General features: G+C 41.9%; 1 protein-coding gene across 4 annotated transcripts in view; it reads left to right on the forward strand.

The window, feature by feature from the left end:
• eps8a (epidermal growth factor receptor pathway substrate 8a) overlaps positions 1-25,687 on the forward strand; it is a 63,598-nt gene that overhangs the window by 33,440 nt on the left and 4,471 nt on the right. For 2 of the 4 annotated variants that reach the window (XM_060889837.1, XM_060889838.1), the window contains exons 2-19: positions 8,763-8,849; positions 10,679-10,749; positions 12,755-12,825; positions 12,938-13,099; positions 14,851-15,000; positions 16,559-16,641; positions 17,070-17,206; positions 17,327-17,400; positions 18,472-18,598; positions 18,795-18,883; positions 19,170-19,244; positions 19,470-19,618; positions 20,911-21,055; positions 21,229-21,266; positions 21,934-22,060; positions 22,304-22,444; positions 24,522-24,759; positions 25,179-25,365. In XM_060889837.1, the coding sequence (XP_060745820.1) occupies positions 8,791-8,849; positions 10,679-10,749; positions 12,755-12,825; positions 12,938-13,099; positions 14,851-15,000; positions 16,559-16,641; positions 17,070-17,206; positions 17,327-17,400; positions 18,472-18,598; positions 18,795-18,883; positions 19,170-19,244; positions 19,470-19,618; positions 20,911-21,055; positions 21,229-21,266; positions 21,934-22,060; positions 22,304-22,444; positions 24,522-24,759; positions 25,179-25,365 (2,123 nt within the window). In that variant the 5' untranslated portion in view covers positions 8,763-8,790. The remainder of the gene's footprint in view (positions 1-8,762; positions 8,850-10,678; positions 10,750-12,754; positions 12,826-12,937; positions 13,100-14,850; positions 15,001-16,558; positions 16,642-17,069; positions 17,207-17,326; positions 17,401-18,471; positions 18,599-18,794; positions 18,884-19,169; positions 19,245-19,469; positions 19,619-20,910; positions 21,056-21,228; positions 21,267-21,933; positions 22,061-22,303; positions 22,445-24,521; positions 24,760-25,178; positions 25,366-25,687) is intronic. The other 2 variants (XM_060889840.1, XM_060889839.1) reach the window with 2 other exon arrangements.

Here is a 25,687-nt window from a genome sequence, read left to right on the forward strand (position 1 = left end):
GGAAGAAAAAGACCAAGACCAAGACAGGCAGAGAGAGCCAGAGAGAGACGGGCAGAGAGACAGTCGACAGGCAGTGAGTTTGAGTGAGTGAGTGAGTGAGTGAGTGAGTGAGTGAGTGAGCGAGTGAGCGAGTGAGCGAGTGAGTGAGTGATGTATGAGGTGTATTAATGTGTGAAATTCGATTTTTTTGTTTTAGTATGAAATAAGTGACCCTTCCATTTTCCTTTTTTGTATGACCTCATGTAGCAGGTTGCCAGTCAGTGTTCATATTCAGTTACATGACTTCATTTACTGGTTAATAAACATCTGAAAAAGGAATTTATTGTTTACTTTTAGCTTGTATATGTATATGGCCTCAGCTGGTTACAACACGTGTTCAGTCAGAGGTCTCTTACCTGGAATAAAGGCATCTCTAGTTAGATTAATATCTGTTTCTTATGTAATCATTATGTGGTCAGATGTTTAACAGTCCATTTAAACATGACCCATGTGAAAACTTTGGATATTCTGTATTGTTCACTGTAACTTAATTACATATATGTTGTATGCTATGATACACACTACTCAGATTGAGTGCTATAATGATTTAAGAGTTTCTCACGATCATATGATGCACACACGCTGCTTCTGCTTCATCTCGTATGATATAAGGGAGATAAACGCTGCTAAATCTAATACACAAACGTGTACACACATCTCCCTACAGAGCGTTTCATTTTAGCTGATTCAGAATGAATAAACGTCACTATGGCAACCGGTAGTAGAAATGCCTACTGAAGTCTTCCTAGTACGCCGACTGGAGACTTGATGAGATACAATCACTGTATGTGAGAATGTGGTGTGGTAGCCTAGTGGTTAAGGTGTTGGACTAATCATCAGAAGGTTGTGAGTTCCAGCCCAGGTCCACCAAGCTGCCACCGTTGGGCCCCTGAGCAAGGCCCTTAATCCTCAATTGCTCAGTTGTATAAAAATGAGAAAATGTAAGTCACTCTGTATATAATGGTGTCTACCAAATGCTGGAAATGAATGTTTGAAAAGTTGAGGAGGTTCAGTGTTTATGGCACGATGATGACAATCAGCTTCCTGGTTGGTTTTATTAGTTTAAGTTAACACAGTGAATAACATAAAGTTTGCATATTTCTCTCTGACATGATCTGTTCTTACTTAGTCTTTTTATATTGATAAGGTAAAATGTTCCACATGTCTGTTTTTATCTATCTATCTATCTATCTATCTATCTATCTATCTATCTATCTGTCTGTCTGTCTGTCTGTCTGTCTCTATCCATCTGTCTGTCTGTCTCTATCCATCTATCTGTCTGTCTCTCTCTATCCATCTATCTGTCTCTATCTGTCGGTCTGTCTGTCTCTATCCATCTATCTGTCTGTCTATCTATCTGTCGGTCTGTCTGTCAGTCTCTATCCATCTATCTGTCTGTCTGTCTATCTGTCTGTCTATCTATCTTTCTATCTGTCTATCTATCTGTCTGTCAGTCTCTATCCATCTATCTGTCTGTCTGTCTGTCTATCTATATATCTGTCTATCTGTCTATCTATCTGTCTGTCTGGCTGTCTCTATCCATCTATCTGTCTGTCTGTCTATTTATCTATCTGTCTGTCTGTCTCTATCCATCTATCTGTCTGTCTGTCTGTCTGTCTGTCTATCTATCTCTCTATCTGTCTGTCTGTCTGTCTGTCTGTCTCTATCCATCTGTCTGTCTGTCTGTCTGTCTGTCTGTCTCTATCTATCTGTCTGTCTGTCTATCTATCTGTCTGTCTGGCTGTCTCTATCCATCTATCTGTCTGTCTGTCTGTCTGTCTGTCTGTCTGTCTATCTATCTGTCTGTCGGTCTCTATCCATCTATCTGTCTGTCTGTCTATCTATCTGTCTGTCTGGCTGTCTCTATCCATCTATCTGTCTGTCTGTCTGTCTGTCTGTCTGTCTGTCTATCTATCTGTCTGTCTGTCTGTCTGTCTCTATCCATCTGTCTGTCTGTCTATCTATCTATCTGTCTGTCTGTCTCTATCCATCTATCTGTCTCTATCCATCTATCTGTCTGTCTGTCTGTCTCTATCCATCTATCTATCTGTCTGTCTGTCTGTCTGTCTCTATCCATCTATCTATCTGTCTATCTGCTGGGTTTTTCTGGAAGATCTGCAGCATGGGGTCATGTGAGGGTGAGACTGGGGATTGGGAGACTTCTGGATTTAGTGAGAGCTCAAGGAAAGAGATCAGAGCAAGAGAAAAGCATAGCCATGGGAAAAGTAATCACAGAGACTGTACAATGCTGTACGGAGCAGTTGTCAAGCCCAAAGTGGCTTCCCTGCTTATTAATACTCCTTCTTTCTTTTCTTTTTTTATTCTCACCCTCTCGCTTTCTGAGACTTGTCCTGATTAACTCACACTGATGGGAGGTCCTGCACGGCTCTCACCCTCTATTACATTATCCAGACACACACTTCCTTTGACATCAGACTCTTTATCTTTCAGGAACTGTTTTCACTTGCTTCAAAAAAAAAGTTGATCGGTGACTAAATAACTTGGTATCTTCCTTGTAGTAGTTTCTTACTGAATCATATATTTGTTTTTAAATGTTCTGTACATTTCATATTAAGCAGTACTAAATACAATGCCTGTTCATTTTCGCTTACAGTTTCATCAGATTGGTTTCAGTTTAAAACGAGTAACAGAGCCATGACCTGGACTGGAAACTAATGTAAATGCTACTTTGATGTAGGTCAGAATCCATTCATCCAAAAATAGCAGCACTCTTTACAACACATAATATAGGAGCAGAACAGTGATGTTACAAAGGAAAGAACAAATGAGTAGTTAGTAATAAAACACTTCAGGACATGCTGTTATAGGGAAATAATCAACACTGGGACCTGACACCAACCAGAGCTACTGTTACCCCCCCAAGTTGATTATATATCTCTTGAAGCTTGAATTGAAATGTTTTATATTCATCTTGTACCACAGCAGCTTGCTAGTGATCACAGTTTTTTTATTTATTTAATTATTTATTATATTTGTTTCCTGTTAAAGTCCAGCGTGACCTTGTGAACAGCTTTCTGATCCAGCCACGAGATTGATTTCAATATGTTTGTGGACAGTTATGGAAGCGTCTACTTCCCCTGTGTATGGAAAATTATTATGATTTTTTATTTTTAGGTTAAATGACAACACATTTATTACTAGGTTTAAATTACGTAGCGTATTTGCTATTCGAGTCCCTGCGACAATACTGTTGAATTTCCAAATCTGTTGTTTTTCCCGACAGGTCAAAAGCTGTTGATTAACGTTCTTTAACAGCAGGACTTCTAGCATGACGAGAGTTACAGCTGCAAGGCAAATGAACAAGCTTGTGTAAATACAGTAACATACAGTGTAAAAACTCATTTTAACAAAGGGATGCAAATGTTAATGTGACGTTACAACCTGTATTTATAGTGGAGTTTTATATTGTGTATTCTGATTGCAAGAGAGAGTGAGAGAGAGAGACGGGCAGTGAGAGAGAGACGGGCAGTGAGAGAGAGAGAGACGGGCAGTGAGAGAGAGAGAGACGGGCAGTGAGAGAGAGAGAGACGGGCAGTGAGAGAGAGAGAGACGGGCAGTGAGAGAGAGAGACGGGCAGTGAGAGAGAGAGACGGGCAATGAGAGAGAGAGACGGGCAGTGAGAGAGAGAGAGACGGGCAGAGAGAGAGACGGGCAGTGAGAGAGAGAGAGACGGGCAGTGAGAGAGAGAGAGACGGCAGTGAGAGAGAGAGAGAGACGGGCAGTGAGAGAGAGAGAGAGACGGGCAGTGAGAGAGAGAGAGAGACGGGCAGTGAGAGAGAGAGAGAGACGGGCAGTGAGAGAGAGAGACGGGCAGAGAGAGAGAGAGAGACGGGCAGAGAGAGAGAGAGACGGGCAGTGAGAGAGAGAGAGAGAGAGAGAGAGAGTAAGAGACGGGCAGCGAGAGAGAGAGACGGGCAGCGAGAGAGAGAGAGACGGGCAGCGAGAGAGAGAGAGACGGGCAGCGAGAGAGAGAGAGACGGGCAGCGAGAGAGAGAGACGGGCAGCGAGAGAGAGAGAGACGGGCAGCGAGAGAGAGAGAGACGGGCAGTGAGAGAGAGAGACGGGCAGTGAGAGAGAGAGACGAGCAGAGAGAGAGAGAGAGAGAGAGAGAGAGAGAGAGAGAGAGTAAGAGACAGGCAGCGAGAGAGAGAGAGACGGGCAGCGAGAGAGAGAGAGAAGGGGAGCGAGAGAGAGAGAGACGGGCAGTGAGAGAGAGAGAGAGAGAGAGAGAGAGAGAGAGAGAGAGAGAGAGAGAGAGAGAGTAAGAGACGGGCAGTGAGAGAAAAAGAGAGAGAGAGAGAGGGGCAGTGAGAGAGAGAGAGAGAGAGAGAGAGACGGGCAGTGAGAGAGAGAGAGAGAGAGACGGGCAGAGAGAGAGAGAGAGAGACGGGCAGAGAGAGAGAGAGAGAGAGAGAGAGAGAGAGAGAGAGAGAGACGGGCAGAGAGAGAGAGAGAGAGAGACGGCAGAGAGAGAGAGAGAGAGACGACAGAGAGAGAGAGAGAGAGAGAGAGAGAGAGAGAGAGACGGGCAGTGAGAGAGAGGGTCAGTGAGAGAGACTGTCAGAGAGAGAGACTGGCAGAGAGAGAGAGAGAGAGAGAGAGAGAGAGACGGGCAGAGAGAGAGAGAGAGAGACGGGCAGAGAGAGAGAGAGACGGGCAGAGAGAGAGAGAGAGAGACGGGCAGAGAGAGAGAGAGAGAGAGAGAGAGAGAGAGAGAGAGAGAGAGAGAGAGAGAGAGAGAGAGAGACGGGCAGAGAGAGAGAGAGACGGGCAGAGAGAGAGAGACGGGCAGAGAGAGAGAGATGGGCAGAGAGAGAGAGAGAGAGACGGGCGGAGAGAGAGAGAGAGACGGGCAGAAAGAGAGATGGGCAGAGAGAGAGAGAGAGAGACGGGCAGAGAGAGAGAGAGAGAGAGAGAGAGAGAGACGGCAGAGAGAGAGAGAGAGAGAGAGAGAGAGACGGGCAGAGAGAGAGACAGGCAGAGAGAGAGCGAGAGAGACGGCAGAGAGAGAGAGCGAGAGAGACGGCAGAGAGAGAGAGACGGCAGAGAGAGAGAGAGAGAGAGACAGAGAGAGACGGGGAGAGAGAGAGAGAGAGACGGGCAGAGAGAGAGAGAGACGGGCAGAGAGAGAGAGACGGGCAGAGAGAGAGAGACGGGCAGAGAGAGAGAGAGAGAGAGAGAGAGACGGGCAGAGAGAGAGAGAGAGAGACGGGCAGAAAGAGAGATGGGCAGAGAGAGAGAGAGAGACGGGCAGAGAGAGAGAGAGAGAGAGAGAGAGAGAGAGAGAGAGAGAGAGAGAGAGAGAGAGACGGCAGAGAGAGAGAGAGAGAGAGAGAGACGGGCAGAGAGAGAGAGAGACGGGCAGAGAGAGAGAGAGACGGGCAGAGAGAGAGAGAGAGAGACGGGCAGAGAGAGAGAGAGACGGGCAGAGAGAGAGAGAGAGAGAGAGAGAGAGACGGGCAGAGAGAGAGAGAGAGAGAGAGACAGAGAGAGAGAGAGAGACGGGCAGAAAGAGAGAGACGGGGAGAGAGAGAGAGAGAGACGGGCAGAAAGAGAGAGACTGGGAGAGAGAGAGAGAGAGAGACGGGCAGAAAGAGAGAGACCGAGACAGAGATTGCAAGCTTGTATATGATTAAAGTGCAGGTATAGTTTTGCTTTTGTTCTAGAGCTGTCAGGAAAGTGCTCTTTACATGTGAATCATGAACGAGGTTACAGGGTTTTTATGTTGTGAGGTTTAGTGCTGCCAGCGTGTAGCTGTGTCAGATTGAATCACGTCTGCTAATCAGCTCTGAACACAATAGACTCAGGCCTAATGGCCACTTCAGTTAAAGTCAACGTCAAGATCCCCGAAAGTGGGCGTTAATGACACGGGCCATATTTAGACAGGCACACTGAGCTGATTATATTCACCTTTCTAGGTTCCTCCTTTAGTATTGTGTACCTGCTCTAACACTTCTGCAAACAATCCCACTGTAGGTCATTACCTTTCGATATAAAAGACAGCAGCAGAACAAAATGATTCTGTGTCTGTTTCAGGAGAACAAAAGCAGCGTTGGAAGAAGAATGAAAACTAATGATTAAATAAATACAGACGTAGAGTCAGCCTGAGGTCATGTAAAGGGCTTGTACACTACTTCATGTGTTGACTAGTACAAGAAACTCCTTTTTATATACGCAGTAAGTTATATATGATATAAGTTCAGAGGTCATCACTATCTATTGGTGGGATTATTGGTGTAAAGTGAAGATTTTCTCAGATGTTCTGTTTCACTCTTCACCATACATCACTCTGTCACGTCGTCCCTGCTTCAGGAAGGACGTTTTATATCCCGGGGGTTTGACAGGATCTGACCCTGATTCCTTCATGTTATAATTAGCCATCGTGTACAGTACTGTCTGGTCCCTATGGTACTGCAGCTCTGTGGCTCAGGCCACCATATTAAAGCTGTAGCTGTGGACATCTCGTCTAAGCTGATCTTCCTGACCTGGATACAGGCAGCGATTAGACGTCACCTCGCTTCAGCTTCCTGGTCTAATCTAGAGACTAGATTAATCCTGCTTCACCTTATTTATACAGAGACACTGCTTTAGAGTGAAGCTACTGTACTGTACATGTTCATTAGAAAGACATTAGAATGTTAAATTCCATGATGATTCTAATTTTAGATTCGATTAGATTATGATGGTTAGTTTATTATGTCGCTTTGTAGAAGCCAACATTCTGTTTTCATATTTAAGCTTAGACAAAAATTTATCAAGAGTAACTCCTCCTAGGGCTTTCGAGCCACATGCACCAAATTCGGATATGTTGTAGACCCTGCTCTGAAGTTTGTTGCTATTACTTTTCTAAGCGATCTGAGTACCAGTACTTCCGGTAACGGGTCTCAAATTGGCCTTTTTTCCCATAGACTCCCATTATAAACTAAAATATATCCCGTTTCGAGGAACTCGACCAGCTCCTTTAGGGTGAGACTCTGAACAAAGGTTTAAATCGGTGTACCGACTGGCCTTTCGGTTGTGCCGCAGCCCCGCCCCCAAAATATGCAAAATCAAAAAACTTTTTACAACATGGACATGTGACATATCAAAACACTCACAACAATGAGGGGAACTTCCTCACATGTATTCTGATGACGTCACGTGACGCCACGTGATGTCACGTGAAAATAAAAAAATTTGCACAACATGGGCATGTGATGTATCAAAACACTCAGCACAATGGGGGCACTTCCTGGCGGGTATTCTGATGACCTCACATGCTCATCTCCACTTGCCTCCAAATGTTTTGTCGCCCTATCTTTCTGTCCACTTGCCTCCAAAAGTAACACTGACCCTTATGTCTACTCGCCTCCAAAAAGCACCGGCCTTTTTGCGAATACTTGCCTTGTCAAAGCCAACATCAAAGTTTGTCACGACAAACTTTACAAATCTAGTTCTATAATGCAGCATTTTTTTGGTCAGAAAGTATTTGAAACACTGACATGGTCTGGAGCATCTTCTGTAATTCAACCGATAATCCGCTCTCGTTGCTACAGTGAAGGTGAAGTCGTTATGATTTATGTTTTGATGTTTATTTAACATTAGAGCATGACGCCCCAGTCATGCAGTAAATTCTCTACAATGGGAAAGATCTTCGCTGCTACAAGCCCGCATCTAAAGTCGAGAAAAGTTTATGGAAATATGGAACGACTTGGAGCAACGACTACAACTGGACGTGAGTGACTTCAGTAGAGAGCACGTGATCGTATGATATGATGCAGATAAACACTGCTTCACTCAAGATTACTGATTTGCAGTGCCAGTTGCTCCACCCGCTGATAAACGTTGTTACCGTGGCAACCAATAATATGAAACTTTACCGATGACGACGACGTTTTTGAACTTAGATCGGTTTCGATCGAGAGGAACATGTGGACATCTTGTTCTCTAATAAACTGTAACCATCAGCACATCGCAGTATTATATTTACAGCACACCCTGACTTCTTCTAATGACCATAAACAGATGGTGATGTTCTGTCCGTCTGTGTGCGAAGGAAAGCGTGTACATGTGCGACCTGGAATAGTTTCTTTTCTCGACCCCGGGGTTTATCTCGCACCCGGAATCTGACCCTAGTGTTCTTTTCTCATAGAGAGTAATATATTAAGCAGATAAGCATGTAGATTAGTAGCTGATGAGGAAATGATGCGAGTGGTTCAGATGCATTCGTCACACGTGTGTTTGTTCAGCTGGATTAAGTGACCTGTGACCTTTCCTGTGATAGAGCTACTTTATAGTGGTCACATACTAGTGACTGGATGGTCAGCATTTTCCATCTCTGATTAAATCTAATCATTCTTATCTTTTTATAACACACCATAATAGATTAGATAGCAGCTCCAGGAACTCCTCACTCCTTACATGGTTTATTTCTTTTTTTAATAAAACATCCACTGTGATGGTGAAAAGAAAGAGAAACTGATACAGAAGGATTAGGGTGCTTGGTATTTTTAGTGGTGTGCATCAAGTCATATTTGAACTAATTGTTTTTATAATTTGTTAAACATGTTTTTATATTTCTTTACTCTAGAGCTTGATATCTTCTTCATTTGAGGCATTTTATGGATCAGATCAAACCCCTGAACTTAATCTTACCAAAATCTGTGGCTGGATTAAATGAAACCGAATTGTATTTAACGAAATTTCTTTATCCGCTGCCGTAGTTGCTGATCCCCTTCTGCGAAGTTCAAGATGAACGGCTACGCTGCTCCTACGTACCCCATGGGAAACTTCAGTAACTCCCAGCTGAAGTAAGTGAGCCTGAATGTCAGATGTTGCCAAACTGTTCCAGACATTGTTACTGTTCCCTACAGCCTGCACCTTCCATCCTCACATAACATCTGCCTTAAAGTCTCAATGTGCTTAAAGGATCAGCTGGTTATTTTAAGTTCCTCAGATGCTGGCGCAGTAAAAACATGAACAATCTTCCCAATCTTCCCTCCCACTGATCACACCCACGTGACGCACAGGTTCACCTGGGGGCGGTGCTGATAATAAAACGCAACCAACCAGATCCGTCACGTCACTGTTTTAATCTGGTTCTCTGAGGTAACTCGTTTCTATGGCTGAAACAATCTCATTATTAAAAATCGAACAGCTAACGCTAGCATGCGAATCGGCACTATGGTGGAACGGGCGGAATTACTTTTAATAAAATAAACATTTCACACTACCTCTGAGTGTGCACGAATTTTACAAACTGGTCCAAAATATCTTTGCAATATTTTGACCAAAATGAAAAGCAATTAAAGGAAAGTTTTTAATGTCTAAACTTTTTAATCACTGAACCATTTTTTAAAAATGTATTTATTTATTTATTTATTTATTTATTTATTATAATAGAAAGCTATGAACTATTTGAAAATAATAATAATAATAATAATAATAATAATAATAATAATAATAATAATAACAATAATAATAATTAAAGCTGCAAGCAGCACTTCCCGGGTTCAAGCGTTTAAGGCCTTTAGGGAGTTTAAGGACTTAAAGGATTTTCACATACACAAAGTGACAAATAAACAAAGTCATATCGGTGAGTCTACAATCCTCGTGCGAAGCAAAACGAAGTATGAAAACATACTTGGCAATAAAGACCATTCTGATTCTGAGACTTTGCCTTACGAGTCAGCACAAAATTGGGTTTTTGGACCTATGGGCACAAACACGTTTTGGGGCGCTGAGGCGCCCCAGATTGTCCGATTCCGCTGAGATTTTGGCTCTGAGTAACTGTGACCAGTACTACCATCTGACCAAGTTTGAGCTCTCTAGGCCTTACGGTTTGGGCTGCACGACCGTTTCTAGGGCGGAATAATAATAATAATAATAATAATAATAATAATAATAATAATAATAAAAATCCTAACAAAAACAATAGGTTTACAGCGCTTCGTGCTTGAACCCTAATAAACAGTAGGTTTGGTGCAAATAATATTGTGTTGCTTCTTTTAAATATATTTAAAAATACAAACCTACTGTTTATTATTATTATTATTATTATTATTATTATTATTATTATTATTGTACAAATTGTGTAGCATAGAAATGTCTTTTGAGAACCAAGAATGTTTTTGGTCATATCACCCACTACTACCTGTCAGTTCCCACACACACACACACACACACACACACACACACACACACAAAACCCATTCCATAACAAGTACACTAACCGTTAGGTTAATACTGCAGTACAACAGCATTATCCAAACAACATGTTAACGCAGTTAAATCAGCTTTTCTGGCTGCCACCATTTGGTGCTGGAGCCACCATCATTTTGTCGTTCTTGTTATTTAACTGCAGCAATTCCTGATGCACACTTGCACCAACACTGCATTATTTATTTCTCCCTCAATTAGCGTGAGAATTACACACAATCAAAGAATATCATGTGTCCGGTCGATTATTTAGCGAACATGACACCTGAATCCACCTGACACACACCTGTTCTTATATTCACACTCCTTCAGCTCTCTGAACGGTGCAGCGTGAGATAATATAACACACACAGAGTTAATTAGCATTCTCATTATACTGATCCTACAGACTTGTGTGTGTGTTGTGCTTGTTTCCCCACAGTGGTCACCAGTCTCAGTCACCGGAGCTCCCAGTACTTGACCCCAGCAAATCCAGTGCGAAGGCAATCTACGGTGCGTCTTGTGTTCTTTACATCCACATGAGTAAATGAGCTGCTACAGTGGCAGTAAATGCATCATCAACATTAATGTAATAACGCAGCAGCGTTTCTGAGGCAAACGTGTCGTCTCCATCTGCTGTTTGCTCAGTGCACTGCAGCTCTCCTTCATCTGAAATCTCTTCTCTGTAATCCCTGCTTTCCTCCGTCACTCCTCCGTACTCTGTCCTTATCTGTCTCTCAGCAGCTCATACAGCACGAGGACGCTGCGTCCTATGAACAAGCTGTTTCTTTCCTGTGTGTGTGTGTGTGTGTGTGTGTGTGTGTGTGTGTGTGTGTGTGTGTGTGTGTGTGTGCTTTTGTGATATGAGGTTGAAGCCAGTGTGACATGCCTTTTTTTGTTAGGTAACACAGTCTATCCCTCGGATGATTTTATTTTCATGCTGAACCCTAAACACATGCATAAGTGTTACCCAAACCCCGGATACGTGTTAGATGACTCAATCACGTCATCCATAGAGTTGTGACATAACAAGTCTTTTTTTTTCCTTTACAGTAAAGAGCCACAGCTGTATGGTCTCTCTCTCTCTCTCTCTCTCTCTCTCTCTCTCTCTCTCTCTCTCTCTCTCTCTCTCTCTCTCTCTCTCTCTCTCTCTCTCTCTCTCTCTCTCTCTCTCATTTCTTCATTTAATTCTTCATTTAAGGTTTTTGTCCAAACCTCTGCGATGTTGACTTTGTTTTTGTTCATTTTCATTTGTTCATTTCTCCATTGATACTTTTTTCCTCCTGGTCATGCTCCCAGGGACAGATGGGCTTTACTTTCTACGCTCTTCAGCTAAACATAAAAAGAAAGGTAGTGCACAGTAGTGTGTGTGTGTGTGTGTGTGTGTGTGTGTGTGTGTGTGTGTGTAAAAAGTTTGGTTTCAGTTTGTAGATGATTTTCAGCAGTTGTTTATCTCAGAGTGTTGTGTTCTGTTTTCTGTACTGCTGTGCTAATTTAGTTCCAGGCTGCACTATTTTAAGGACTTAATCCTTTTGAAGAAATCTCTTTTTCTTTCTCTTTCTTTCTTTCTTTCTTTCTTTCTTTCTTTCTTTCTTTCTTTCTTTCTTTCTTTCTTTCTTTCTTTCTTTCTTTCTTTCTTTCTTTCTTTCTTTCTTTCTTTCTTCTCTCACCCTCCCTCCCTTTTTAGCTTCCTGCCTTCCTTCCTTCCTTCCTTCCTGTCTTCCTGTCTTCCTTCCTTCTGTTTAAACTACCTCCTGTACACAAGCACACACGTGTGTATATGGTCTTCAGCTCTACTCCTCTACCTGTAGGAGCCTTGTATAACATCACCGAGACCAGATTTAAAGTTTGTTCAGTGGATTTTGTTTCATATTTGTATACCACAACTCTGTTGATTGCTTGACTCTGATTGGTCGGATGGTGTTGAGTAATTGTCTATGAATGTATTAATACACTTGTTGTAAGATCATTTCTATAGCAACAGCTACATCAGATGTGCAACATGACCAGATTCAGATTATTGATGAAGCCATTTTCTTATAATACTCAACATTTTTTGTAACATTTTCTCCAGGGTTTTCCCTTCAGTGAGACACGTGTGAGGTTTCACGTTTTTTCAGTGACATCACAAGCTGCATGTATTTTTATAGTATTCATTTCTAAAAGAGAGAAGAGCGACGCGAGTGTTTCTCCCAATAATGTTCTTGCCTTGTGGATTTTCCACATCATTAAACGTAACTATAATTGGATAAAAATGTATTTCTTTAATAAATGAAAGACGTTCACGTTGGATATTTGCTGTGGTATAAGAGGACGTTGTGCTGTACTGGCGCTGACTGTTTCCCTGTAACAGCATGCCCTAGTTGTGGTTTATTCCTTTCTACCTCTTTGTGTTTTGAGACTCTCAGCCCGATGTGTTGTATTTCGAAGTGTCTATTAAGTGCTAGTTTTTTTTAATGGATATTTGATTCATGGTGCTGTATATTTTCCCTCACACTCTGTCTCCTTGACTTCTTAGAGCAAAGAAAGAGCTACAGTAAAAACAGTCTGAACAGCAGCATGACCGACACGTCGCAGTACCTCGTCGAGGTAAAAACCTGCCTCAGTAAACACCCATCGTTTTTATTCATAATCTCAGGCTCGTTTATTTTTTTCGAAATTCAATCTCAGTTGAATAAAAAAAAAACCCCACACATTTCAGCACCTGACCACGTTCATCATGGACCGTAAGGACGCCATGCTCACCATCGATGACGGCATCCGGAAGCTGCGTTTGCTGGATGCTAAAGGGAAGGTGTGGACGCAGGAGATGCTGCTGCAGGTGGATGACAAGGCAGTGAACCTCATCGATGCAGACATAAAAGTGAGAAAATGCTGACTTACGTTATGGCTTTTCACACGAGTTCCCTGAGTGATTGTAAGTCCCTGAGAGTGGATAAACACAATCCTGGGTTTATTGTTGTTTGAGGTTTCACACTGCTCATACTTTACACAGGGTTAACAATGAATCCTGGTTCTTAATAATCTCATGTTTTCACATCACTGAGGGCAAATGTTCAGGTCCGCTGGTCTGTACTTGAGCGGTTATTGTAACTTTTCCTAGCTGTATCATCTTTTTTTGGTCATTTTAAGTTTTATTTTCCAGCGTCTCAGATTTCCTTCTCGCTACAGCGCACAGGTCTGTGAGGTTCAAGCTTTTTCTGTCTGATGCTTCTTTTGCTTCTTCCTGGTTTTCACATGATATGAGGCACAGAATCTCTGTTCGGTTTCTGATTGTGTCTCTGTTGCTAAGCATCTAGTAACATTTGGGTTTAAAATAACCAGGACCTGGTTAACAGGAGGGGACACGGTGACTTAGTGGTTAGCACGTTCGCTTCACACCTCCAGGGTTGGGGGTTCGATTCCCGCCTCCACCTTGTGTGTGTGGAGTTTGTATGTTCTCCCCGTGCCTCGGGGGTTTCCTCCGGGTACTCCGGTTTCCTCCCCCGGTCCAAAGACATGCATGGTAGGTTGATTGGCATCTCTGGAAAATTGTCCGTAGTGTGTGAGTGCGTGCGTGAGTGAATGAGAGTGTGTGTGTGTGCCCTGCGATGGGTTGGCACTCCGTCCAGGGTGTATCCTGCCTTGATGCCCGATGACGCCTGAGATAGGCACAGGCTCCCCGTGACCCGAGGTAGTTCGGATAAGCGGTAGAAGATGAATGAATGAATGAATGAATGTGTGATTGTATTCATGCCATTGAGAAAAAAAAAATTCTGAACTTTCAGAAGTGAAAGTTTCTGTTTGTACTTTGTTGTACAACTTGGACAAATGTCCAGAGCGAGCTCGTAGTTCGGTGTCTGGTCTCTGAACTCGTTAATAAAATCTGCATGAACTATTTCTGCATGTTTAACAGAGAGTAGCGGTGGAACAGATCATGCATGTGTGCGGAGAGAAACGAACGTGTGACGGCAGCGTCGTCGGTCTGAGAGCAGCTGAAACACACCTAAAGAGCTACGGATCAGTTTTATTAAGTAGAAAACAGAGAGTTCTGCGCATGTGCACCACCTGGTTGTTTTAGATGTTGCCTGAGGTCTTGATAGCGTCCACCAAAGTGCTGCGGAGTCAAATCAATTCTGTAGAGGATGCAGACAGAATAAAATCAAATTAAAACGCCACGTTTAAGAAAGGAAATAGATTAAATAAAGCATGGAGACAAAGACACGGTTAGATGACGAGACCTTCCCATGATTCAAATGGCTCAGAGATTAAATCTGCTTTGAGATTGGATTTCAGATTGGAGTCTGTTTTACTGGATAACTTTAAAAACAGTCATGGGGCAGCAACAGAAACGAATCAGTCACCTTTTATACCTCCTCCGAGAGCACGGAACTGTTCAGAGCCTCTGAGTAGAAGATTATAAGTTTCTTCAGCGGAAAATGGGGCAAAGACGAGATTTCAGCTCAGAGATGCAGCTCGGTGCAGAAGCATGTAGAGCTTTCCAAATCAACAACACCTTTAAATTAACTGAGTATTTAACCGCTAGTCGGTGCAGGTCGGACAGGGGGCAGGAGTCCGTTGTCACGGTACTCAGCTGTGCGAGAAAAGCATCGAATTAATGTTTTTTCTTTTAAGAACGAGCTGGAACACTTCCCTCTGGGCACGGTGCAGCACTGCCAGGCCATCATGAACTCCTGCAACTACGACTCCATCCTGGCTCTGGTGTGTAAGGAGTCAGGACAGGGCAAACCAGACCTGCACCTCTTCCAGTGTGATGACATCAAGGTGACAAGCACACAAACATCTTATGTACTGGATGATTTTTAGTTCTTTTTTTTTTTGGCTTTTATCTAGATCTTTCTCTCTGTATTGTCCAGTGTACTGGTTAACACCCCTAACACACACACACACACACACACACACCTGGGCTGAATATTTGTGCGCCTTTCATTTTGTGATGCTGTTTCACATTATTTCTTCCATAATATACAGTATAACTTGTCTGCTCTGATGTGTGAGGTTCTGATGACACGGCAGTATCGTTTAACCTCTTTTGGTGTAACGATGCTTGTGTGTTCCTGACATTTTTCCTGACTTCTAGCACCGCATTAAACATCCCGTCATATAAATAGTGAACATCCACAAGGCAGGAGAAATAATCATCAACCTTACAACATAAATAGTTCACTTTACTCCCCCAATAGAGTTATATAGTGAGTCAAGATTCAAGGTTTTATTCGTAACGTGTACAATTGTATACAGCGTGAAACTAAAACCCAGCGTACTCCAGCTGCATGTAACTAAACTAAATGAAAAATAAGAACGAATAGACGTAATTAAAACGCGGGGGAATAAATCTAATCAGACGAAAAGCTGAAAACAATTTAAATGGAAAAAATCTATTCAATTCTTTGAACCCTGTATAAAATGTTTTGGTTTTTTTTTGTTTTGTTTGACAAATGCTAAACCTTTGTGACCCGTATTTGCTATAAATAACGAAACCTAAGCAACTGAAGGTTTTCATGTGACTCATCCTCATATTTCTGAATTGTAATCACATGCCGTTATCAAGTGAATGGAGATGATTTGATTGGACATCATGACAGCATGATGATACCAAATATATACAATACACTGATACGAGATGCACCATGAACATTGTGAATCTGTCCATGTTGTTATTATTATTATTATTATTATTATTATTATTAGTAGTAGTAGTAGTAGTAGTAGTAGTAGTAGTAGTAGTAGTATTAACCCTTGTATGTTGGTCGTATTTTTGTTACTCAGTCAGTGTTGGTGGGTCTGGTGACACGCTGCATTTTTGGGTTTTTAATTCAACACAATCAAAAATTTGATGTTAAAATACTCTACAGATGTTTACTTCATCCCAATTACAAGCAATATAAACAGCATATATGGTTAATATTTGCCCTTTACCTTTATTACATCACATTTTTTAATTAAAGTGCTACTCGTTTTTTGTTGTTTTTTAATAAAATGTAATAAAAAAAAGAATCAAATTTAAAAAAGAATCAAATTTAATCAAGTTATGAGTGGAAAAAATCAACAAATTTACAAGGAAGCAAAGTTTTTCAAAATTATTGATTTTTATGAATATGGGTCCCACAGACCTGAACAACATACAAGGGTTAATTATTATTATTATTATTATTATTATTATTATTATTATTTCAGCTACATAAATGTTAACCATACAGTAAAAAAAAAAATACTGCTCATTAAACTGGAACCTTATCTGTATGAACTACCAGGTCTTCCTGAGTCTCACATCTTCTTCTTCTTCATGTTCTCGTTTTTTTTTTTGACGTCTTTCCCTCAGGCAAATTTGATCCAAGCAGATATTGAGAGTGCCATCAACGACCACAAGGGCGGGAAGGCCAAAAAGCGGCCAGAGGTTCTTAAGTAAGGCTGATTTCACATGACTTCTGTGGTTTTCCTACATTAGTTCTCACTGCCTGTTATTAAAGTGCATCTTTAGCATCGTCACAGAGATGTTCTCAGAAGGAATCACAGCTTACCATCTGGCAGATATTAATGCTAGTAATTTCTCTACAACAAGCTCTTCTGGAGTAGATACAGTCACAATTAATCCAGTGTGAGAGGAAAGAGGAAAGAAAATCAATGTCTGTGACATTTTACATTGTGTACTGTTTCTAAAGCAGCGCTTGAGCACTAAATTTAACCGTGTGAGCGTTTGAAGCTGGTCTCAATAGCGGCGCTGAGCTCCACATCACTTAGCTGCTCATGAATGTGAATGTGCTCATAACATGACATAAAGTGACTTAGAATGTCCATCAAGTACAGAAACTGTATCTCCATGTCTCTGTTAGAATGATCCGGAAGAGCGATGGGACTATTCCACCTCCTCCTGGTGGTCCCGCCCCCGTTCCTCCAGCAGCTGTCAATCAGGGGGCTATGAACAGCAGAGCGGCAGCTTGGCCACACACGGCCAGTGGACATCAGAACTGTGAGCTCAGCAGACATGCTAATTTTTAGAATTCAGCGATCAAGCTAGCACTTATTCACTTCCTCTGTGTGTGTGTGTGTGTGTGTGTGCGTGTGTGTGCGTGTGTGTGTGTGTGTTTAGATGATACCCAAAGGCCATACAGGGAACAGGAAGACTCTCCGGAGATGACTGCAGTGCGAATAGACAGAGACGTGGTAAATATCATGGAGATACAGAGATACACCATCTCCGTGCTCAGACTCTTTCCTTTCTTCACATAAACCAATTTTTCCCTCCTTCATTTTACAGCTACAGTAATTTAGTGTTCTTAATATTTTACCTTTAATCTGGAGTCAGAGCTGTTCCTCAGCACCCCCCCCCCCTTCAGCTTCAGCTTACTTTTTATTCTTTTTTCTTTTTTCTAGACTTAACTCTCTGTCTTGACTTGATCATGCTTTCTGTTCTGTTCTCCTGACCAGTGTGTGTGTGGGTGTGTGTGTGTGTGTGTGTGGTAATTACATCCAGGTATAAATGTATTTTTTGAGCAGTGGGACCGTTATCGTCTGACTCAACTTTTCTTGACAAGGCCAAAGTTTTGCTGGGTTTAGTTATTTTTTCAGCCGGGAGAAAATGTTAATGCACATAATTCTCATTCAATCTTTAAGCTTATTTTCATTGTACATTAGTTCAATTTCTCGGGTAATACTTAGCCACGGGGTCTGATTCTCATTTTTGTTTTATTTTATTTTTTATTTCTTTCTTTCTAAGCAGCTATAAGAAGCTTCCAGCCCTTTCTTTATTTTATTGGAGATACTTTACTCGAAAAAAATCCAAGGTGGCCCATGATAGTGACTGTGTAGTTACATTTTATAACAGAGTCTCTGACGTACACATTTGCAGTCTTTCTACATCAGTCCTTAATAAATAAAGTAAATAGACATACATGGATCAGTGAAGAGAGGTCTAGCGTGTTGCTTTATAATTAGGTTTCATACATAATCGACTGCTCCGGCTTTCCCGTCTTTAGAGTCGAGCCAAATTGAATCGAGTGTTGAGACACGTAACTTATTAGTTTTCAAAGCCCAGTGCGAGATCTGTACACGCTGATCTCCTGCAAGACGGAGATGATCACAGAAAGGTCTGGGGATCATGTATGAAGATAAACCTGCATGTGAACAGGAGCTGTATAGCTACATCAATATACAGCAGGGATTTCACTTTAGTCACTGAATCAACAAATCGATCAAAGATTTGTTTTTGTTTGTTTCTTTTTTTTTTTTTTGTAGCAAATCCTGAACCACATTCTGGATGACATCGAGCACTTTGTCACCAAACTTCAGAAAGCTGCGGAGGCTTTTAACGAACTTTCCAAGAGAAAGAAATCAAAAAAGAGTAAAAAGAAGGGACCAGGAGGTGCGTATCGATTTATTCTGATTTTTTTAATTATTATTAAGGAAAGACATTTACTGATATGCGCCTAGGCCAGAGGTTTAATTAGACAATCAGATAATAATCAATAGTATTGTATAACATGCTTATATTAGAATAAGATTTAAGATATAAGATCGTTATTAGTTTGTGACTCGAGGCTCGTTCTCGTGTCTTTCAGAGGGAGTGCTGACGCTCCGAGCAAAGCCGCCAGGACAGGACGAGTTTGTTGACTGCTTTCAGAAGTTTAAACACGCCTTCAACTTGCTGGTGAGCATCTTAATCATCATACGTTCTGCATAATCAGATGGACGACCAAACACACACACATACAAATAGAAACAGATTCTAGGATTAGATTTATTTTCCTGTGAATATTATCCTAATCCACAGAGATGACAGTTAGGAACAAGAGACAGTTAGGATATGATACAGGACGGTGTTTGTGTCCTAACTGTCTCTTGTTCCCACCTGTCATCTCTGTGGATTAGTCCGAACTGGAAATGGTAGGAAATGAAATTATATTAGAGTTGATAATGTTGTTTTTCTACACCAGGCAATGCTGAAAACCCACATTCAGAACCCAAGCGCTGAGGATCTGGTTCATTTCCTGTTTAATCCACTCAAAATGGTAAGTTGGACATTTTCCAGGAAGTGACTCAAATCAGTAAGGACTGAATTAGCAGCATGCAGCTTGTTATACTGGGAGACAGAAGGTGGGGAAAAGTGCACGTGTTCCATGTTCAGATAACGAGTACAGGAAGTAAAAGGTGACGCGATCTTGCATGAATAAAAGGCAGTGTTTGGTGTGAGGATGCTGTGCGTCTCACTGAGTACAGTATGTCCCCTGCGTTAGGTGGTTCATACATCAGGAGGTGTTGACCTGGCTAAAAGCGTAGTGGTTCCCCTCCTCACCAGAGATGCTGTCGAGTTCCTACACTCTGCAGGAACTGCTGAAGAGCGCCACCTGTGGGTCACGCTGGGAGACGGCTGGACTAAATGCAGGTAATGACTTCTTTATATTACATAACAGCCGAGCCACAGCATAATGCGTACATATTAGGATATAAGTGGAATGTACTCCATTAGTACTCCATTAGTACTCCATTAGTACTCCATTAGTACTCCATTAGTCCAGACTACACACTTTTATTAACAGATAAAATTTCATTTCAGTTGGATTTAATATACTGCCTGCTATTCATTGTTCTATAACATTAACAAGGACGTTTTCATACAATGACTTTACAATATTTTTTTTTCATGATTGTTGGCCAAAGATGCTTTATTTATTTATTTATTTATTTATTTTTTTGGTGTTACAAAATCTGAGAACAACCTGCACAAATATTTCAAAATTGCTTGACTCTGTGTTCATTTCTGCTATCACAAAATCGTGCGATCCTGAAGGGACTGACTTTTTTATTTCTCATTTTAACTCTTAAGCTTAAGAGACGTTTCTGCAGCCCGGGGTTGGACAGTAAAGTCTTTACACGTTATAGCTATTATGTATAGTTTTTATTTATTTATTATGCACTCAGTACGGAGCAGTGGTGGCTCCAGCAGTTAAGGCTCTGAGTTGTCGATTGGAGGATCTGGTTTTAAGCTCCGGCACTTACAAGCCATTACTGTTGGGCCCTTAAGCAAGGCCCTTACCCCTCTCTGCTCCAGTGGTGCTGTATCATGTGAGATCACACCCCAGATCACATCTCATGTGAAGAAAGAATCTCCCTGTGCTGTGATGTAGATGTGACAAAATAAAGGCTTCTGTTCCACTTGCATGCATTTCAATAATCTGTTAGTGCTCCGTTGTGTTAATTGGATTGAAAAGATGTAAACACCTCAATCGAGCAGATTAAGATGGATCTGTTTGGAAGTTCGATTGAAGGTTCCATAGGAATAAATTTGCCTCTTGAACCGGACGAAATGGCCTTGACTTGTGCACATGGCCAGTGCAGCGTCGCGTATGTTTATTCATCTTAAAAGTTCTGTATAGTGGAAAGAATCGGCTGTTGGAGGAGACCGAATATTTGTTAAAAGACAACAAATCTTCTCAAATTTAACATGTTTAATGGAATAAGAAGCTTGGAGGATTTAGTTGGTCAGTAGAACAAATTAAAAACTATGGAAATTACAGTTGTAATGTTTAGGGCAGATGTAAATAGTACTTTAGGGATGTTAGATTGTTGAAGACTGGGAACAAAAAAATCTGTCTTTATTCAGTCTCAGACTTTTGGACCCTACTGTATCTGTCTTTGTGTTTCCAAACACTGCCGTTTTGCTGCATGGTTCTCTAGACTGGAGTGGCCTAAGGATCATTACTTCCCTCCTCACACCCTGCGGTTCCGGGACGGCTGGGAGCCTCCGCTGCTGGTGAGCCGAGAGCAAGGCCTGACTCAGCTGGCTGAGAGCCTGGCTCATGCTGACCTCCACAGACCAGAGGTAGGAAGCACTATGGCCTGTGTACAAGGTCACTGTCTACAGTAACAGAGCTGTGAAGTTTAGTGCATGTAAGCTTTATGAATATCACCAAGAAGTCGAATAATGCCGTCGTAAATTTCACGACAACGTACGTAAAACTCGTTTCTGTGTGTTTTTTATTTTGTTCCCTTCAGCAGCAGTCCAACGTGCCGGAGTTCTCCTCTGCAGACGGGTACGGCTTTACCACCACCACCGCCTACGATCACATGTACCTCCCGGATACACACGCGGCGGTGGCTGCGTTTAAACAGGCTTTCAGCCAGCACGTAGATCGGTAACTCTCATGTGACTGCCAGCAGGCTCTGGAGAACTGTCTTTACTGTGCAATGCTTTTGGGTTCTTGTTCCTCTCCTTTCTTCTGGGTGTCTGCTTTCTCTCCAAGCTTTGTTCAGTATCATATTATTGGGAATATTGGGAATATTTTGAATGCTCAATTCCACTTTTACTCCATCTATTTAAGTCTGGTTTCTATTTTTCTGTCCCAAACTTTTAGACACTTCTCCATGGCTGTATCAGTCAGTAATGTAGTAATGTTTGTCATATACATTTGAATTACATCACATTACATCACCAGTTTAAAGCTGTTGTAAGCGATCTTAATGTTCATCATGGAATAAAAGTGCTTACAGTGACTTTAAATGTTCACGTGGTAAATACTGTAGTTTCGTGTCTAGTTTCATGCCAATGAAAGACAGCTAATATGTTTTATGCTGCGAGTGTATCAGTAAAAAAAAAAATAATTATGCATCTTTCATTTTAGATCATTTTATGTTGGAATATTTCCATGCTCTTTGTGTGTAATGTATTTTAATTCATTCTTATTCATTTTCTTAATTCAGTAACTCTGATGCCTATGGCAGGCCAAGAAGCCAAGATGACCAGCCAAGAAGTTTTGCCAAATCAAAGTATGACTTTGTGGCCAGGAACAGCACAGAGCTGTCGGTGGTGAAGGATGAGGTGGTGGAGGTACACCGTTATATCTCATGTGTTTTTTTTTTTTTTGTTGAAAGTATACACTGCATCATGATCCTAGTAATATATCTAATACACGAATGGGACAAAATAGAAGCCAGTTGCTTGTACGTGTTTATGGATCAAGTCTCCTACGAGTGCAGCTTACTTCATCATCGTACTGAGCCGTTTATATAGAACTGTATCATGTAGTGACAGCAGAAGGTTCTCAGTTGCCTAACTGTTTTTGATTGATAGGTTCTGGATGACAGGAAACAGTGGTGGAAGGTGCGAAACGGAACTGGAGTTGCAGGATACGTGCCAAACAACATCCTTGAGATCACCAAGGCTGTGGATGTAAACGGACGGGGAGAGCCAATTTACAGCCATACCATCCAGGTGAGTTCGAATAAACGACTGAACGATAGACGAGACGTCGAGTCAGTGGCCAAAGAACAAAGCTATGCTCTGCGGGAGGGAGGAGCATATTCTCTCTCTCTCCCATCAATCACAGTGACTAGCCAATCGTGCTCAAGAGGGCAGATACAATAACGCTGTCCTTTGTATGTGATAATTCAGGCAGTTCGAGTGCTGGTTCGGAGCCTAATTTAAAATCAGTTCTTTCTTTTTTTAACACCCAAAGCTTAGCTCTGAAGTAGCACCAAAACGTTGCTGGTCTAGCGCTTGCATCAGGGGCTGGGGGCGGGGTTAATGTGACCATCAAGACAAAGGAGAACGTCATTAGCGCCATTTTTAAATCATTTTAAATCAGGATTCGCCGCATTTGGATGCCAATGAAAGTTCACAAAGCCATGAGCATTAACAGTAAAGCAACATCCGCCATTGTTGTTGTGTTTGTATTTGCTGCTGCTGTGCTAACGATGCTGTATAACGTTGCTGTATAACGTTGTATACAGTGACGTAAGACTTGGCTCTGTAATGGCTCTCTAGCCCATGGAAAGGCAAACCGGTTCTTAAAAGGCTCGCCAGTGGAACCAACTTCGAACCAGCACTCTGAACCAGCACCCGGTTCTTTCTGGTGGAAAAGGGGTCATTGGAGTCCCTTGTTTTAGAGGAGGCATGAGAGAGCCTTCCCCCTTATCACTGGTAGCTCAGTGCTGTATGCTAGCACACAGCTGGCTGGTGAACCACATTGGGGAGAACAGTAGTTTGTATAAGTATTTATAATATAGCTTATTAATAATAAGCTTACTGAGTGTGACCACTTTTAAGGTTGAAAATGGTTCTCTACCCCATAACCCTTACACAAAATGTTAGCTGGATAACAATTAATAGAAAATAAACCATCTGTACTCACTCAGGGGAACGGTCAGGTTTGGATAGAGGACACGAGGTGATTCGCTCATGGCTGATTAGGACTGAAGGAAAGATGCAGACTGTTTTCAGCCTTGAGTCTGACTCTGTACTTGTACTTGTTCTTGTCTAATCAGCAGTCCAGCCATGATCACTAGAAACCGACACATGACTTAGTTTATTAGTACCATCACTTCACCAGTAGGTGGAGTATTTTCTTTTTGTTTTTCTTTTTTGAATGTATAAATGTTTTTTTTTTGTTTGTTTTTATGTATAACATGTAAAAGAACTTTGACTCATAAAAGCCTTGATGATTTAGTGGCCATTAACATGTTAGACATTTCGTGACACTTGCATATGACGGTGTAAGTTGTGTATCTGTTTTTGCTTCTGCTTCTTTTGGATCACTTTTTTAAAATTCACCTTTTCTTCACACGTTTATTCAACTGAAAGCTAATGATGCCAAAGAAGGAGTTTGAGCTGTTTAAGGTAGGGGCAGGATGATTGTGTGAGCGTGTGCAGCGTGCTTCTACCTAAATACTCTCCCCTTTACACTAATCTAATCATTTAGATTTCCTTCTTCAGTGTGTTTCCTGTGTTCGGTTAAATAAAATCTGTTTGCACTTCCTACACTATAGGATTCTTGACATAGCACTAGCAAGAAACAGTGAGTTTGGCTAAATATCTGTATATATATATATATATATATATCCCAAGTGTTTGTATTCTTGTGATCAACAAGTGTCCTTTCCCCCATTTTAGTATAAAAGACCTTCAGCTTTAGTCTGTACTGATGCTAAAGCGTGTGTTTCCCCGAGCAGTAGAACGAGTGTGCTGTTATTTTGCAGTGATTTTGCTGTGTTGTTTAAAATCAGTCACAGCCTTCATCTTATTTATTTATTTATTTATCTATTATTTTTTTCCCTCCACAAGCAATTGCTGGGTGAATTAAATGAGGTAATAACATTACGAGTGCACAAATGGACCACACAGATGATTATTGGAGTGTAATCTGAGGTTAAATAGATAGAGCTGTATACATAGAACAATCATTTCTACACTCGATGTGTGCTTAGTTATTTTTAATAGAAAATAACTGAACCGAAGACGTTCAGCAGGTTAAATCTGACAATCTGCTTTTTTTTTTTCCATCGTTCTCCAGAAGCAGAAAACGGACTACGTGCCCAAACCCGGAACGTCATCCATCCCTCCAGCTCCCACTCCCCTTCCTCCAGCTCCTGCGCTTCCCACTTACTCCCTGCCTCCCAGCGCACCTGCTCCCGTAGAGCATCATGGGAACTCGCCGTCCAACGTCAGCCGCCAGAGCAGCAGCACCTCCAGTGACAACGGCAGCATCACTATGAGAGAGCAGAAAGAACACAGCGTGACACCGGCTAATCGTACGCATGCTGAATAATTCTGTGATCAGAATAATAGCAGATGAGTGACACACCGAAGGGTTAGGGTTAGGGTTAGGGTTAGGGTTAGGGCTAGGGTTAGGGCTAGGGCTAGGGTTAGGGTTAGGGTTAGGGTTAGGGCCACACGCCTACTTAGAGGGAACAGTCACTGCAAATCAATACAAAGTCATGAAGACCTGCAGGAGATTTTTCACTGAGGTGCTAGATTTCCAACACCATCATCAAAACACCAAATAAGCAAACGTTCATTGCCCGAGTACAGCTCTAGAGACGTGTAGCTTCACCAAGGCTCTTCTGGTGGCCCAACACCTTAAATGAGAATATACTGTGTGTACTGAACTGACTGTAGATTTAAACCTCCATTCTAGTAACGTCATCTCTTTAAACTTCTTGTGGCTCAGCAGGCCGCAAGTCCAACATGGAGGAGGTCCAGGACGAGCTGGTGCACAGGCTCACCCTCGGCCGCAGCGCTCAGAAGAAGTTCCAGGCTCCACCACGCGGCTCCACTCTGCCCACTGCCAACATCAGCTACGACTCCACACCAGAGGCGGTCAAATCCTGGCTGGAGGTTAAAGGCTTCAGCGCTGTGTAAGTGTGGCTGAGGAGACGGTCAGTTTGGTAGAGGGTCGTACACACTCCTGTTTCTCTGTGTGTTCATTATCTTCTACAGCAGTTAGTTCCAGCTCACGAATCTGACTGAATGATCGTCCTTCCAAGAGTGCTGTAGATGTTTAGTAGATCAGATGTTTAGTAGATCAGATGTTTAGTAGATCAGATGTTTAGTAGATCAGATGTTTAGTAGATCAGATGCCCCAAATCCTCTTCGTTCCTCATTTGAACTCGTGAACGAAGCTCTGATATCTACTGATGTCATAGCGGTCAGAAGTTTATTTACAAAACATTGTGACTT

This window comes from Tachysurus vachellii, chromosome 16 (genome assembly GCF_030014155.1).
Source record: "Tachysurus vachellii isolate PV-2020 chromosome 16, HZAU_Pvac_v1, whole genome shotgun sequence".
Taxonomy (NCBI): domain Eukaryota; kingdom Metazoa; phylum Chordata; class Actinopteri; order Siluriformes; family Bagridae; genus Tachysurus; species Tachysurus vachellii.